This window comes from Sebastes fasciatus, chromosome 7 (assembly GCF_043250625.1).
Source record: "Sebastes fasciatus isolate fSebFas1 chromosome 7, fSebFas1.pri, whole genome shotgun sequence".
Classification (NCBI taxonomy): domain Eukaryota; kingdom Metazoa; phylum Chordata; class Actinopteri; order Perciformes; family Sebastidae; genus Sebastes; species Sebastes fasciatus.
Window position 1 is genome coordinate 9,426,624 of NC_133801.1, and position 14,168 is coordinate 9,440,791.

Consider the following 14,168-nt stretch of genomic DNA (forward strand, 5'->3'; position numbering starts at 1 on the left):
ACCTCATCACCTCATCACCTCATCTAATCATCACCTTATCTAATCAAGCAGGTACTCACAGAGAGAGACAGGTTACTGAATGTGGTGACGGTTTAAACAGTGATAAATTAATTCATTAAAAAAAAGCATGATGCAGAATTCCCCTTCTCCAAGTTTTTTAATATAATAATAATAATAATAATAATAATATAATATAATAATATAATAATTATAATATTATAATAATAATTATAATAATTATTGTATATTATTATTAATAATCATAATCATAATCATAATAATAGTAATAATAATAATAATAATAATTCAATTTCAATTCAGTTTATGTTTATATAGGGTCAAATCATGACAGAATTTATCTCGAGACGCTTTTCATAGAGAGCAGGTCTAGACCATATACCCTATAATTTAGAGACCCAAGAAGAGACCCCCCATGAGCATGCATTGTTATGCGACAGTGGCAAGAAAAAAAAAATTAACATTAACGTGTAAATAGCATTTTAAAGAAATGATCTAGCAGATTTTTCACATTTGTGCACTGTTTGCACTATCTTAATACATAAAGTAGCCTAACTCAAACAATCAGACGAATGTACTGGAGTAAAAAGCACAATATTTCTCTCTGAAATGTGGTGGAGTAGAAGTTTAAAGTAGCACACAAGGGAGTACAAGTACTTCAAAGTACAAGTACCTCAAAATGGCGCTTCAGTAAATGTAGTTAGTTGGTTAGTTTGGTTAGTTAGTTAGTTAGTTAGTTAGTTAGTTAGTTAGAAACTTTATTGTCCACAATGTTGAAAATTGTCTTTGGCTTCACCACAATCAGCATTACAAATAAGACAAAAGTAAGAATCAATACTAACATTGGATGAGTTTGGAGTTCAATCATGTGCAATCAAAGCAAACGAGACAAATGTGCAACTTCAGCGAATGTATTTATACTTTTCACCACTGGTTGTGGTAACCTATCATTTATTTATTTTTAAATTGATATACGTAAATATGGGGTACTTTTTATTATTAATAAAGGCCCAGTGCTGTTGTGGTTGTTGCTGTGGTTGTTGCTGGGGTTAAAAGGTTAACCCTGGGGAGAATGGTGTGACTCTATAGCTGTAGCTACATGATTATTCTTTATTCTTTATTCTTTATTCGGATCCCCATTAGCTACCACCAGCGTAGCGGTTACTCCTCCTGGGGTCCACACACAACACAAACATAACATATAACATGTTCTTTATGGTGATAAAATACTGGGGAATGGTACATTATGCACTTTTGGGATCCAATGTAGGATCCATCTATCAACTGATGTTGGAGAACCTAAAACCTTGAGAAAGTATTGAAAATGTGGGGAAAAAGCATCCTTATAGTGTGCAGGCTGTAAAATAAAGCAAGTGTTTCCAGTATTTCACTGGTATGTACTAAATATTTACATTTGCAGACTGTTTATTTTAGTGAAACACCTGATTGAGGCTTTATTCTCAGTACCTGAAGGCAGCACAAGAAGTAGACAAGAAACAAAACACATAAAATAATATTGTTTTATTCTGCAAAGCATGGGTTTTGAATTTTTCCTGAGATTGTGAGTTGACATTTCCACAACATTGCTATTTCTTACGAATAAAAAATAAAATAGTTTTTCTCAACTTTTTCTTGCATGAAATCAGAGCACGGAGAGCATCATTAGAGCATATCCCATCATCACATTCAACATCCTGAGTGTCATATATGCAGTGCTTTTTAAACAAAATCAGTAACATCTATTTTGATCCATGACATCTCATTATTGGTAAGGCTTTGGGCCTTTCAATAGGTCACCAGAGGTGAGGTGGGAGGAGGTACGGGTCGTTCCGTCTCCAGGCCTCCTTGGGCTCCCCATCAAGGACTCCATGGGGCTGGGAGGTCTGCGAATGGAGGCCCTATCTCCCATACTCACGGCCCTATCTCCCATACCCAGGGACCTATCTCCCATACTCACGGTCCTATCTCCCATACTCACGGCCCTATCTCCCATACCCAGGGACCTATCTCCCATGCCCAGGGACCTATCTCCCATACTAAGGGACCTATCTCCCATACTCAGTGTGGAGCCAGGTACAGAGGGCTTGGAGACAGCTGAAGGACTCAGAGGTTCCCCCAGTTTCACTACAGGTTTGGAGGGGAGTGACACGTAGGAGACGACAGTAGCAACGCCAGGAGCACCGCCGGGTTTCGAGAAGCTGCCACTGGGAGCTGAAAAAGCACTGCCACCTGAGCCTGGAACTTCTGTTTTTGGCTCGCTGCTTTGCTCACCATCAGGGCATTCCTGGAATGAGATCAACACCACCACATGAAGGATACTGTCAACGGAAAATCAGGTTAACCGTACAGAAGGTGATTAGACTGTGAGGAAAGATCATCACGGCGACGGTTTTCTTGGCTGGAGGAAATAATCAGCTTGATTTACGGCATTTACATTAAGAGCAAACTTACAATCTTCTTCTTCTTCTTGTCAGTTTCACTTCCCAATGAGCCCGAACTCTGAAGGCCAAACAGGACAAGATTAAGTCATTTCACCTTCACATGAGACATAATCTGATCATATTCCCATTTCATGAGTACTCTACCTTTTTCTTCTCCTTCTTCTCCTTCTTCTTCTTCTTGTCGTCCTTTTTATTTTCCTTGTCACTGCCACTGGCACTATCAGATGAACTGGAGCTTGAGTCCTGCTCAAATATAAAGCATGCAACGCTCCATCATCTATGTTTTGTAAAAAAAAAATTAGTTTTTCCTTATATCACCCACTAGATTACCTTCTTTTTGTCCTTCTTCTTTTTCTTCTTCTTGTCTTTCTTCTTCTTGTCGTCATCACTGCTAGAAAAATCTGAGTCCTTCATGGATGTAAATATGGGAATTGTGTTACTGTATTGCTGCTTTTTATTAAAGACATCCCATCTTAATATACATAGGACACTTATAACAATTACACATTAAGCAGGAGAGTGTGTTGGAAAACACATCCACATTGTTTTACCTTGTTCTTGTCTTTCTTTTTCTTCTTCTTCTTATCCTTATTCTTCTTTTTCTTCTTCTTATCATCATCACTAAAAGAATTGCTGGAGGACTCAGAAGAAGAATCCTGGACAGTAAAAGAAATGCAAGGAAACAAGCAGAAAGTGTTGGTTTAGTCATTAAAACACCTCATGCACGCTGACATGGTGATTCAGTTGTTTCACGTCACTCTTTCTGCCATCGACTAATGATAATCAATAGAATGTTTTTGGCAGAAAATGTCACATATAAAGAGTTGTCTGTGACCAAACTTTGTAACTCATATAATCAACCAAAAACCTGGAATGCAAAACAAAAAGGACGAGACGTTCTCACCTTCTTCTTCTTCTTTTTCTTATCTTTCTTTTTCTTCTTCTTCTAAAGTGAAAAAAAACATGTACTCATGATGAACCTTCTCTGTTAACTTTGTAAACTTCGGTGCAGATGAATAATTCACTAAACACAGAAAATGATATGTGTGTGTGTGTGTGTGTGTGTGTGTGTGTGTGTGTGTGTCATCTCACCTTATCATCATCACTATCAGAGGAAGAGCAGGATGAGGAAGAAGAACAGCTATCATCAGAAGAGCTGTCCTTCTAGAAAAGCATATCAGTCAGTGAGTCACAGAAGTGCATCCTTATTCATGAAGACTCATTCATCAGACTGTTTATGAGCAGCAGGAACGTGACATTAATCCATTAAAACAAGAACCTGTAAAACAACAACAAACGTGACAACACAAGTTAAGAGTTTGCACATGTTTTACCTTCTTCTTCTTCTTTTTCTTCTTCTTCTTCTTCTTGTCATCTTCACTATCAGAAGAGGAAGAGGAGCTGGAATCCTGTAAAGAGAGAGAGAGAGACAAGGATGATATAATAACATTAAACGGCACAAGTACAACACATGTAAAGAAGTGTTGTTAAGACGCAAACCTTATCCTTCTTCTTCTTGGTCTTCTTCTTCTTTTTCTTCTTCTTTTTCTTGTCATCTTCACTATCAGAAGAGGAAGAGGAGCTGGAATCCTGTAAAGAGAGAGAGTTGAGGATGACTTAATAACATTAAACAGCACTAAAAAAAGTAATATACAGAAGTGTTGTAGACACAAACCTTATCCTTCTTTTTCTTTGTCTTCTTCTTCTTTTTCTTCTTCTTCTTCCTGTCCTCTTCGCTATCAGAAGACGAAGAAGAGGAGGCGGAAGAGCTGGAATCCTATAAAGAGAGAGAGAGAGCCGAGGATGATATAATAACATTAAACAGCACAAGTACTAGAAAATTTAAAGAAGTGTTAAGATACAAACCTTATCCTTCTTCTTCTTTGTCTTCTTCTTCTTTTTCTTCTTCTTCTTGTCATCTTTACTATCAGAAGACGAAGAAGAGGAGGACGAAGAGCTGGAATCCTATAAAGAGAGAGAGAGAGCCGAGGATGATGTATAACACTAAATAGCACACGTAGAAAAATGTAATATATGGAAGTGTTGTAGACACAAACCGTATCCTTCTTCTTCTTCTTCTTCTTCTTCTTTTTCTTCTTCTTGTCATCTTCGCTGTCTGAGGAGGAGCTATCAGATGAAGAAGAGGAGATGCTGGAAGAGTCCTATGGATCAAATCAAATACAAATATTCACATTAATATCCACAAACAAGACATTTTTAGTTTTCAAATCACCCAGCCTGCACACAGAAATACTTATGGATCTGTTTTACAGTGTACAACTATACTAAATGACAAAAAGGCCACATAACATACACAGCCGTATATATTTGTGTGATGCAATTTGAAAATACTGATGCTCTTTGTTTACCTTTTCCTTCTTCTTCTTCTTTTTCTTCTTCTTGTCTTTTTTGTCATCATCATCATCATCACTGTCAGAGCATGAGCCAGAGTCCTGTAGCAAAAACACAGAATCTTGATTATCCTGTAACATAACTATATTAAATGTTGCATCAGTACATGGTGGTTGTAATGCACCATAACAACTGTAATGCCCATTAATCACCTTTTCCTTATTCTTCCTCTTCTTCAACTTCTTCTTCTTCTTCTTCTTATCCTTCTCCTCCCCTCCTTCTCCCTCATCATCACTCAGGTTGCCATCAGGGAATGCCTTTGCTCCCCCTGCTGGACAGGAAGCATCATTACAACCTAAACAACAACCACTTTTTCCAAGCCTCCAGCCTCCAGAGTAGCCAACGTACCTGCCAATGTAGAGCACAGTTTGCCTTCGTCCGCTGCTTTAAGGTCTTTCTTGGCCTGTCATGACAAAAGAAAGCAATGATTTTAGGTGCATTTGTGCATACATGTGTGGCATGCATACAGTATGTTGTGAGTATTTCACCTTGTCAGCAGCTTTATCTTTCTTTTTATCTCCATCAGCACTTGATCCTGCAACCTCACCATCTGCAGAAAAGTCCAGCAACACTGCATCAGCCTCAGGAACAAGTTCAGCTGTAATTATGATCGTGATTTCTTTTTTCTGTCACTAAAAAATGGAAACACTCACCAGCTGCTGAAAGAGTAGTAACACTGAGCTCATTCTGTTCTTCGTCCTGTGGAAAAATCACAAATACAGTCAAGGGGAGGCTTACTGTATTCACTGCACCCTGTATTTCCCCTTTATACTGTATGCAGATGCGCACGGTACATGCACACGCATAAAAACACACACTTGTTGACAGCTCATAAACAAATCAGTCGACAGACCCATCCATTGTCTCTGCGGTGGAAAACAATTTGAATACAGCTGATCAAGAATATGAGGTGAGGTGTTAAGTCTGTGTGTTAAGGCTATGTATCATTTCATACCATTCCCTCACAGGCCCTGACAGGTACAGAGGTTACTACTCATTTTCTCAGAGGGTGTGTGCACTGCTGGTTTGTTCAAAGTTACAAAGAGAGCACACACTGCTCTACAGATGTGCATTAAGAAATTAAGATACTCTTCATACTTGCATAATGCATCACATAATAAAAACTAAGCCTCCTGGGTGCAGAAAACAAAAAAGAAAAATGTAATAAGTGAAAATGCAAGAAGGAAGGATTTTTACCTTTTTCTCATCCTTATCCTTCTTCTTCTTCTTTTTCTTGTCCTTCTTCTTCTTCTTTTTCTTCTTATCTTTATCACTTTCAGAAGATGAAGATGAGGATGAACATGAAGATGATGAGCTGGAATCCTGTGTCAATGAAGACAAAAACAGAATCAGTTTGCCGTTAATGCAACAAAGTGTGGGACATTATTATGTATTCAGCAAAACAAGTCCTGTATTACACAATGATGTCATTGGCAAGAAAACATAGATCACATGATTAATTGTAATTGTAGATGTGTTACTGTACACTTTTATTAATTAAATAATTATATAATATCAATTATTAATTATAATTATAATATTATATAATTATAATTATATTATATTAATTTACAAAGTAAATAAATAAAGTGGAAGCACTTTAGATACTAAGAAGCAAGAGGCTCGTTTGGACAACATCTGCATTGCTTTACCTTTTTCTTGTCCTTCTTTTTCTTCTTCTTCTTGTCCTTTTTCTTCTTCTTCTTCTTCTTGTCATCCTCGCTGTCAGAGGAGGAGGATGATGAAGAGCTATCTGAGGAAGAGGAGCTGCAGTCCTACAAAGAAGAACAAAGAAATGAACGTGTCAGTTTTGATCATTTGTATTTACACAGAGTTGGAACAGACAGACATCCAACATATTCACAATATTGTAACTGCATAGTATCAAATAAATCATACCTTCTTCTTCTTTTTCTTCTTCTTCTTCTTCTTTTTCTTCTTCTTCTTTTCATCCTCACTGTCAGATGATGAACTGTCAGATGAGGAAGAGGACGAATCCTGGGAAAGAGGAAGTACGGTAGATATTTAATAACAGAAAAGTTAAAAGAGTAACAGGGAATTCAGGCAACTCTCCCCCTGCAACAACAACAACAACCCAGTTTCCCTCCGTCTCTGAATGACAGTGCCTTCGGGATGTGACATAAAAGAGGTATTACAGCATTTTAAGATCTATATAGATAAAACGTTTGCCTCCTTCTCTCAACTGTCCCTGAAATTCAAACTCACCTTTTCAGATAATTTTGAAGAAACTTTAAAATATTTTCAGAGTCTTATCCAACTTCAGCTCATTCATCAAATATACTGGACTCTGCTGTATTATGGGACATTTGTACAAACCTTCTTCTTCTTTTTCTTCTTCTTCTTGTCCTTCTTCTTCTTCTTTTTCTCTTTCTTCTTGTCATTCTCGTCGTCTGATGAATCCTGAAGCAAGAAAAGGACAAAAATGCTATAATGACAAATTTAACAGCAAACATCTTTTTTTTAAATGGAAGGTTGTTTGAGTTCTCTCTCACCATATTCAGACCTTCATCACACTGTTCCAGATGGCCATCGGGACCTAAACACATGAGATAAAGTAAAGTATAGTAAAGCATTTACATGCATTGTCAGCTGAGAGACATCTCTATCGTCAGATAATTGATTCAGATGAGATATCACTGCGGCAGAATAGAAACGGGAATTTATAGACAATCACGCAGCTGTGAATATTGTTCAAAGTAACTACAGCTATCTAAGTTTTATAGTAAACAAAATAAATTAAAATCTGAGTGATGAGGTTTTCATGAGCTACCGTAAACACACTAGACATTTGTTTTACTGCTGTACGAAATGACCATATTGGCGATGATAAATATCAGCATGGGCATATCAAAGTTTGAAGGACAACCTAACTGGTACTCTCTTTTTGTCACTGTATACTTAAACTGTCAGTCTAGACTATTATGACCAAAACATGTGTAGATGTGGGCGACAGGGTGGCATGGGAGACGGACTGGAAAATCTAAACAAGCTAACTCAATTCTGCCAAAGTGCGCTTATAAGAGAAGCCAGACACCACCTACAATACATGCTCAAGAGGCTCTGTGAGCTGACCTCAGTGCTACAATGTAATAAGCTAGAAATGGTAAATGGACTTGCATTTATAGAGCGCCTTTCTAGTCTTCCAACCACTCCAAGTGCTTTACACTACAGTACATGCCAACATTCACACACACATTCACACACTGATGGCTGAGGCTGCCATGCAAGGTGCCAACCTGCCCATCAGGATCTTATCTAAATACTCATTAACACAACAATGGCACAGCCTTTGGGAGCAATTTGGGGTTAAGTGTCTTGCTTAAGGACACTTCGACGTGTGTACTGGAGGAGTCGGGGATCTAACTACAGATCTCTCGATTACTGGACGACCCTCTCGACCTCCTGAGCCACATAAGCTTCTGCATCTCTTTGTGAAGGACAAATGTATGAAGTTTATATTTTTAATATTTATTAGTTTAATTTTAAGTTTTAAGTTTAAGTATTACAAACGATTGACACCACTGTTGCTGGCTGTATTTAACTATATTTGCAGAGTAATCTAAGGAGAGATTAGAAAATAATGTTTTAGGTAAAACAGCAGCAAACAAGATGAAATTAACTTCTTTCAAAGAACCGCAGAAATACTTTTGCAAGATTTTGGAATACAAGCGTACATGCAAACGATAGCCTACCACATGGGGTGGGGATATGATATGCAACATATGCTTTTATAAAGGAGAATGCATCGAGACTTGACATCGAAAAACATGTAAACGCATAAACCAGTTTCAAAATGTAAGTGAGAAATGCTGTGTTCCACTTACCAGACTCAGATATGATAACACTGTCCCAGACAAACTCTTTCTCCCCATCCTTCTTCTTCTTCTCCTCCTTTTTCTTCTTCTTCTTCTTCTTGTCATCCTGCAAAGACATTTTTGATTCTCTCAAAATTGTATGCAATTTTTTAGATTTGTGTAACTTCTTCTGTATGTGTGCTCGTGCATGAAGCTTATTTGCAAAGTGAGTGTTGCATTTGTCACCAGGATAAAGGTTGGGTGTCACCTACTAGTTAGATATTAAGAATTCTCTGCCTTCGATACAGGTAGATAAGAAACATCCACACCTGCTGTGGACTTTTAGCCAAAACCAATACAAGAGTCATGATATGCACAGATTGTACATGTGGCGATTATTACACACATACTGGATGCATAAGCGTACAGTATTGTCCTGACTTGCTCTGTGGTAGATACAGAAGGTGTTTTACACATTGTCAATGGGTGTGTCTCTCTCCTGTCAGATACTGTCTGCTATCAGATCCAGGACATTGGAGCCTCCGCCTACAGTCCAGGGTGAAATGCATTCCAGTTTTATGTTGTTCTGCTCTTGTGATTTCTTTGTCACAATGCATTTTAAAGCTAACCGGTCAGTCCGATCGGAGGTGAACCAATGGGTGGTAGCCCATCTGTGGAATGCAAACTTTGTTTCTGTGTGCTTTCTTAAAAGCTTGCAAAAGCTGAGTTGCTCGCTTGTCTTGAGTCTCCTGATTTTCCACCCACGCCCTCAGAAAATGCAAAACATCACGCCATCATGCTCCTGCTGTCACTTGAAGCTAAACGTTACTAAACATACAAAAAGGTGAAATACTTTAGAGGGTAATATTTAGCTTAGAGCTATTTCAAAAGCTGAAACTGTTGACAAATCAGGCCTGGGGAAGGTTGATGTGCTGATCCCCTAACTTGCCAAAAGACATAATAGAAGCTCACTTTTTAGATTTCTAAATACAGTCAATTTGACAGCCTTTCCACCCTTAAATATTCTCTTAACAGACTGTATTGTCAGCTTTGACACCTGAGGCAGTGAGATAGTTAGAAGGGACTATCAATCCCCTGTGAGCTGATGTGAAACTGTTTGCGGGACTTAATTTAGCAATGCTGCAGGAAAGATTTGTGAAGGATTTACATAAACAAAACTGCACTTTTACAGTCTCAGTCTACAGTTGGCCTCAACTGAAAGAATCCTGGGAGCTGTGCATCAAGGATCTTGAACCTTGCAAACAAAGATCAACGCAAACCATGCATTTTCCTCGTCATGAGTGAGTCTCAGACAGGGCTCTGTGGGACTGAAAGGTATGCGATGACAGCATGTTGGAGCAAGACAGGAGTTGCATGTAAGCAATATAACTCTATTTTAACCACAACATACCTCACTGTCACTGTCTGAAGAGCTACTGGAGGAGGACGACGAGGAGGAAGATGAAGACGATGAGGATGAGGATGAGCTGGAATCCTGTTGAGAGAGAAACAGGGACATTATTGTTCAACTCTGTGTGCACTTTGAATTTATTTATTTATGCCTTCCTTTGTTGGTGAAAGTAATAAATGAGAAATGAATGAGTCACTACAAACACACTAGAGTGAAGCTTTGTCATGGCCACTAAAAGAAGGCGGTGTAGCAGAAGGGAGGGACTCCTCACACACTTTGCAACACACAAAAGAAACTGCACAAGCTACCATTTTACCAAAGAATCACACAGGAACACACACACGCCCCATTCCAGCTATGCCGCAAGCCGATCAATGCAAAAGTGACAGTTGATCTGCATTATAAACTGATTTCTTCCATTTCTAGTTCCCTCCTGTTTGACTGGCTGTTGCTAGGTGCGGCCCACGTTGTACTACAACGAGTCAAAAAGCATGATTTCTATCTCACATGGGTAGCTTCAACTCCCTCAACAAGCCACAGGATCAGCTGATCTTGGAGTCATGATTTCATCATATTAGACATGAGGAGACTGTCCTAACATAGTCTGTCCAACTTCCACCAGCAGTACTTGATGAGATAGTTTTCAAGAAAATACTCAATAATGGCAAAAGCGTTCAAGAGTGAAAATGGCTTGGTTAGTGGTCAAGATAAGCTTTTTTGAGACACATACTTTCTTCTTCTTCTTCGTCTTCTTCTTCAGCTTCTTCTTCTTTTTCTTCTTGTCCTTCTTGCCGAGACCCTCATCCTCGCTGTCCGAGGAGGACAGAGAGCTGTCCATTGAGTACAGCTCCTGGGGACACACCAAAAGAGAAAGCAAAGATTGTCTACTGTGTCCTTCAAAATATTTTATAATCAGTCTGGTGGGAATACTTGCACGTAAACAGAGCTGACGAGCATTACAGTAACACATAATGCTCTTTACTTTATTTAATGGAATTAATCATTTTGCAACTTTAACTGAAGTTTCTTGAGTATTTGGTGGCAAAGTGATAAGAGTCCATGCACCTTTTATTGAAATGATTGTTCTGTGTTTTTCAAATGCCTCTGTTGCTCACCTGTCCATCTCTTGCTACTGCAGGGTCTCCAGGTTTACTCTTGACAGTTCCCTCCACCTTGCCCAGGTCTGCAGGCTCTGCTTCCTCAGCAAGGGGCTGCAAACCCCCAGGAGGGGCCGTCGCTGGCTGCTGGACACCTGCAGCATCTGCTCCAGATGGAGCTGCACAGGATTAGAGAAAGACACCAATTACTTAATTTAAATTCCTAAAAAGTCAGCTGATGAGTCACCAGCATGTTTAAACCTTATGAGGATCAGCTGTTCTAGCAACCTGCACTTCCTTATTGTCCCACTTCCTTAAATGGACAGCCAGATTAAAGCATAGAGGAATAAAATGCAAACATAAGGTGCTAAATCAATGAAATGGTGCCTGCAGATTGATTACTTTTTGGTGCCCCTTTGCTATAAATCCTGCAGATTATCTAACTTTTACAACAATTCAGAGCCACACCCTTAACAGTAAGAGGAAAGAAGACTGTGTTTTGTGTAAATAGGCTGTATCTGTCATAGAAACACCTCTATAAAACAGTAACAAATGGATCATTCACTTTATTCCTGAGGTGATTGCTGTCTAATGATTAAAGAAAGAGACTATAGCCAACATTTAATTAAGCCCACACTCATCAAACTATAAACTAAGTAGATTGCTAAACAAATCTTAGTTAAAAAAAACAAAAAACAGCAAACCTTTGAAGAGGGTGGACTCCATTTAGGTCCAGACTTCTCCTCTGTCCAGGGATCCTCCTGTTCTCTGTCAGACCCACCTGTGAACTTTCATAGAGGTGTGTGCATGGAGCTTGAGAGTTATATGGGTGGGGAAGCAGGGAAAGTGTCAACTCCAAAATTAAAGGGATTTCCCTTCAGTAGTTTCAAAATAAAATCCAATTTGAAAGAAAACTGTTCAACATGTCTAAAACATTTACCCACTATAGGCTATATTTAATGTGCCAACTGTTTTAATTACTATGTTCTTTGTGACACAACAACTGACAGATTTTACGCTTTTATTTCACAGGCTATTTATTCACTCTGCTTTATTTTGAAAGCAACAACGTTTTACACCCAGGCAGGTTTTACCCGTGCCATGGCCAACAGGTAATGCCTGTTTCACAGCCTGCAGTGACAGGACAATAGTCTACCTGCAAACTCTGCATGAGTTCAAACTCCAGAGGGTATCAAGAGTTTTACTATGTTTAACAGGCCAATACTAATTGCAAAAATTGGTGCACACGAATTATCAATGATATCTACTGCACAACTCCAGGGGAAGAAGCAAAACTGATTGTTTGAACTGGGTTGCAGACAGTAAATTTGCCTTTCCATCTGTAGTAATAATGTACAAACAATAATAAACAAAGTAAACACTGATTTAAATCACATTATGCTGTTGTAACGCCCCCATGGTAATTATAAAGAGTGCGGTCGCCCCCCAGAGGTCATTCAGAGTGCAAACGACAGGGTAGTATTTTTACTAAAGCCTGTTTTTCTGTTATTAGAGGTATGAACTCCAGGACAAGGGCCTCGTTTCAGGACAGCATGCTTTCTACTCCGGCAGCAACATTTTATTGGAGTAATTTTGTTAGTGATATTGACTTATTATATATATATATTCATCTTGTTAGTTATATTGACTTATTATATAGATATATTAATCTTGTTAGTGATATTGACTAATTATATTTATATATATTAATTTTGTAAATGATATTGATTTATAATTATTTATATACATATATATTAATCTTGTTAGTGATATTGACTTATTATATATATATATAGAGAGAGAGAGAGAGAGAGAGAGAGAAATTTTGTAAGTAATATTGACTTATTATGTATATATATATATATATATATATATATATTAATTTTGTTAGTGATATTGACTTATTATATATATATATATATATATATATATATTGTTAGTGATATTGACTTATTATTATTATATATGTATATATATATATATACAATTGTGGAAAGATGTCAATAATTTTATACTTGTTAACATTTTCTCAGATTTTGCACTGTACTATAGAAATATTATATTTGGTTGCTACGATTACAGTGACAAACACAGTAATGCATTTTTTTCTTATTAATTTAATTTTAATTCTCGCGAAGTTCCACATTCACAAGAGTAAATTTACCCAAAAAAGCACCTAATTTCTTTGTATTTATGAAAGAAATGGATCTTTATCAACAATTTCTTCCTCACAAAACAAAAAAGCAATGAAAACAATGAATATATGCAATATCTTTAAAGTTTTTAAGTGAAATTATTTTCATACTCTCACGTGGTCTTTTTTTTTAATTATAATTTTTTTATTTTTATATTGGTTTTGTTTCATTTCTGTTGTCCTTTTATGTTTGGCACAGCCCTTTGTTTAGTGTTTTCGATATGCTTCTTCTATATGTAAATGATTTTAATGTTTTCTGCTGTTACTATGGATACTATAATTTATAAAAGAAAATAAAAGTATTTTTATAAATGATATAAATTTTGAAAGAAAAAAAAATTATAAATCAAAATTTATAAAAGAAAAAAAAGTATTTTATAAATAATACAAATTTATAAAAGAAAAAAAAAATTATAAAAGAAAACATTTATAAATTAAAATGTATAAATTAAAATTTATAAAAAAAATAAAAATAATAAAAAAGTATTTTTACCCTTCTTCGCTTTTTCCTGTTTCTTTCCAGCTTCCGTAGCAGCAGTTAATCAGTGCAATTCCGGAAATCGGATTTGAGTGTCAAAATAAAAGCAACGATATTACATTTTCAATTAAAAAGACAAAAAAAAAACATTGGATCGTGCATAACTATAAAATATCATATAAAATCCTCAACTGACTCATTAGATGCAGAAAATATAAGCTTTTTATATAGCTAAATGAAGTTGATACAAGATGACAACAATTATATTTTGAAAATTCAAACGGAAATCGTTATCCTTCAAT

At 37.0% G+C, this 14,168-nt stretch overlaps 1 protein-coding gene and 1 long non-coding RNA gene across 12 annotated transcripts in view; one reads left to right on the forward strand and one right to left on the reverse strand.

Moving 5' to 3' along the window:
* The window catches only part of LOC141771314 (uncharacterized), a 202,033-nt gene that overhangs the window by 11,091 nt on the left and 176,774 nt on the right, over positions 1-14,168 (forward strand). The gene's annotated exons all lie outside the window — the stretch shown is intronic.
* On the reverse strand, positions 1,525-12,007 carry LOC141771299 (uncharacterized). 11 transcript variants are annotated; one of them, XM_074641399.1, is made up of 27 exons: positions 11,899-12,007; positions 11,213-11,373; positions 10,828-10,947; positions 10,098-10,181; positions 8,717-8,813; positions 7,385-7,428; positions 7,209-7,292; positions 6,771-6,869; positions 6,524-6,646; positions 6,069-6,194; positions 5,525-5,570; positions 5,360-5,421; positions 5,220-5,274; positions 5,024-5,139; positions 4,829-4,912; positions 4,517-4,621; positions 4,326-4,424; positions 4,135-4,236; positions 3,960-4,049; positions 3,794-3,868; positions 3,552-3,623; positions 3,364-3,405; positions 3,011-3,115; positions 2,790-2,867; positions 2,604-2,702; positions 2,470-2,517; positions 1,525-2,302 (listed from the first exon to the last, which is right to left on the reverse strand). In XM_074641399.1, exons 1-27 carry the CDS (start codon positions 11,918-11,920, stop codon positions 1,781-1,783), a joined length of 2,760 nt encoding a protein of 919 aa, XP_074497500.1. In that variant the 5' UTR covers positions 11,921-12,007; the 3' UTR covers positions 1,525-1,780. The 11 variants fall into 11 exon arrangements, with proteins under 11 accessions (XP_074497500.1, XP_074497499.1, XP_074497498.1 ...); XM_074641398.1 differs by having other exon boundaries at positions 3,785-3,868; XM_074641397.1 differs by having other exon boundaries at positions 3,785-3,868; positions 4,511-4,621; positions 5,024-5,142.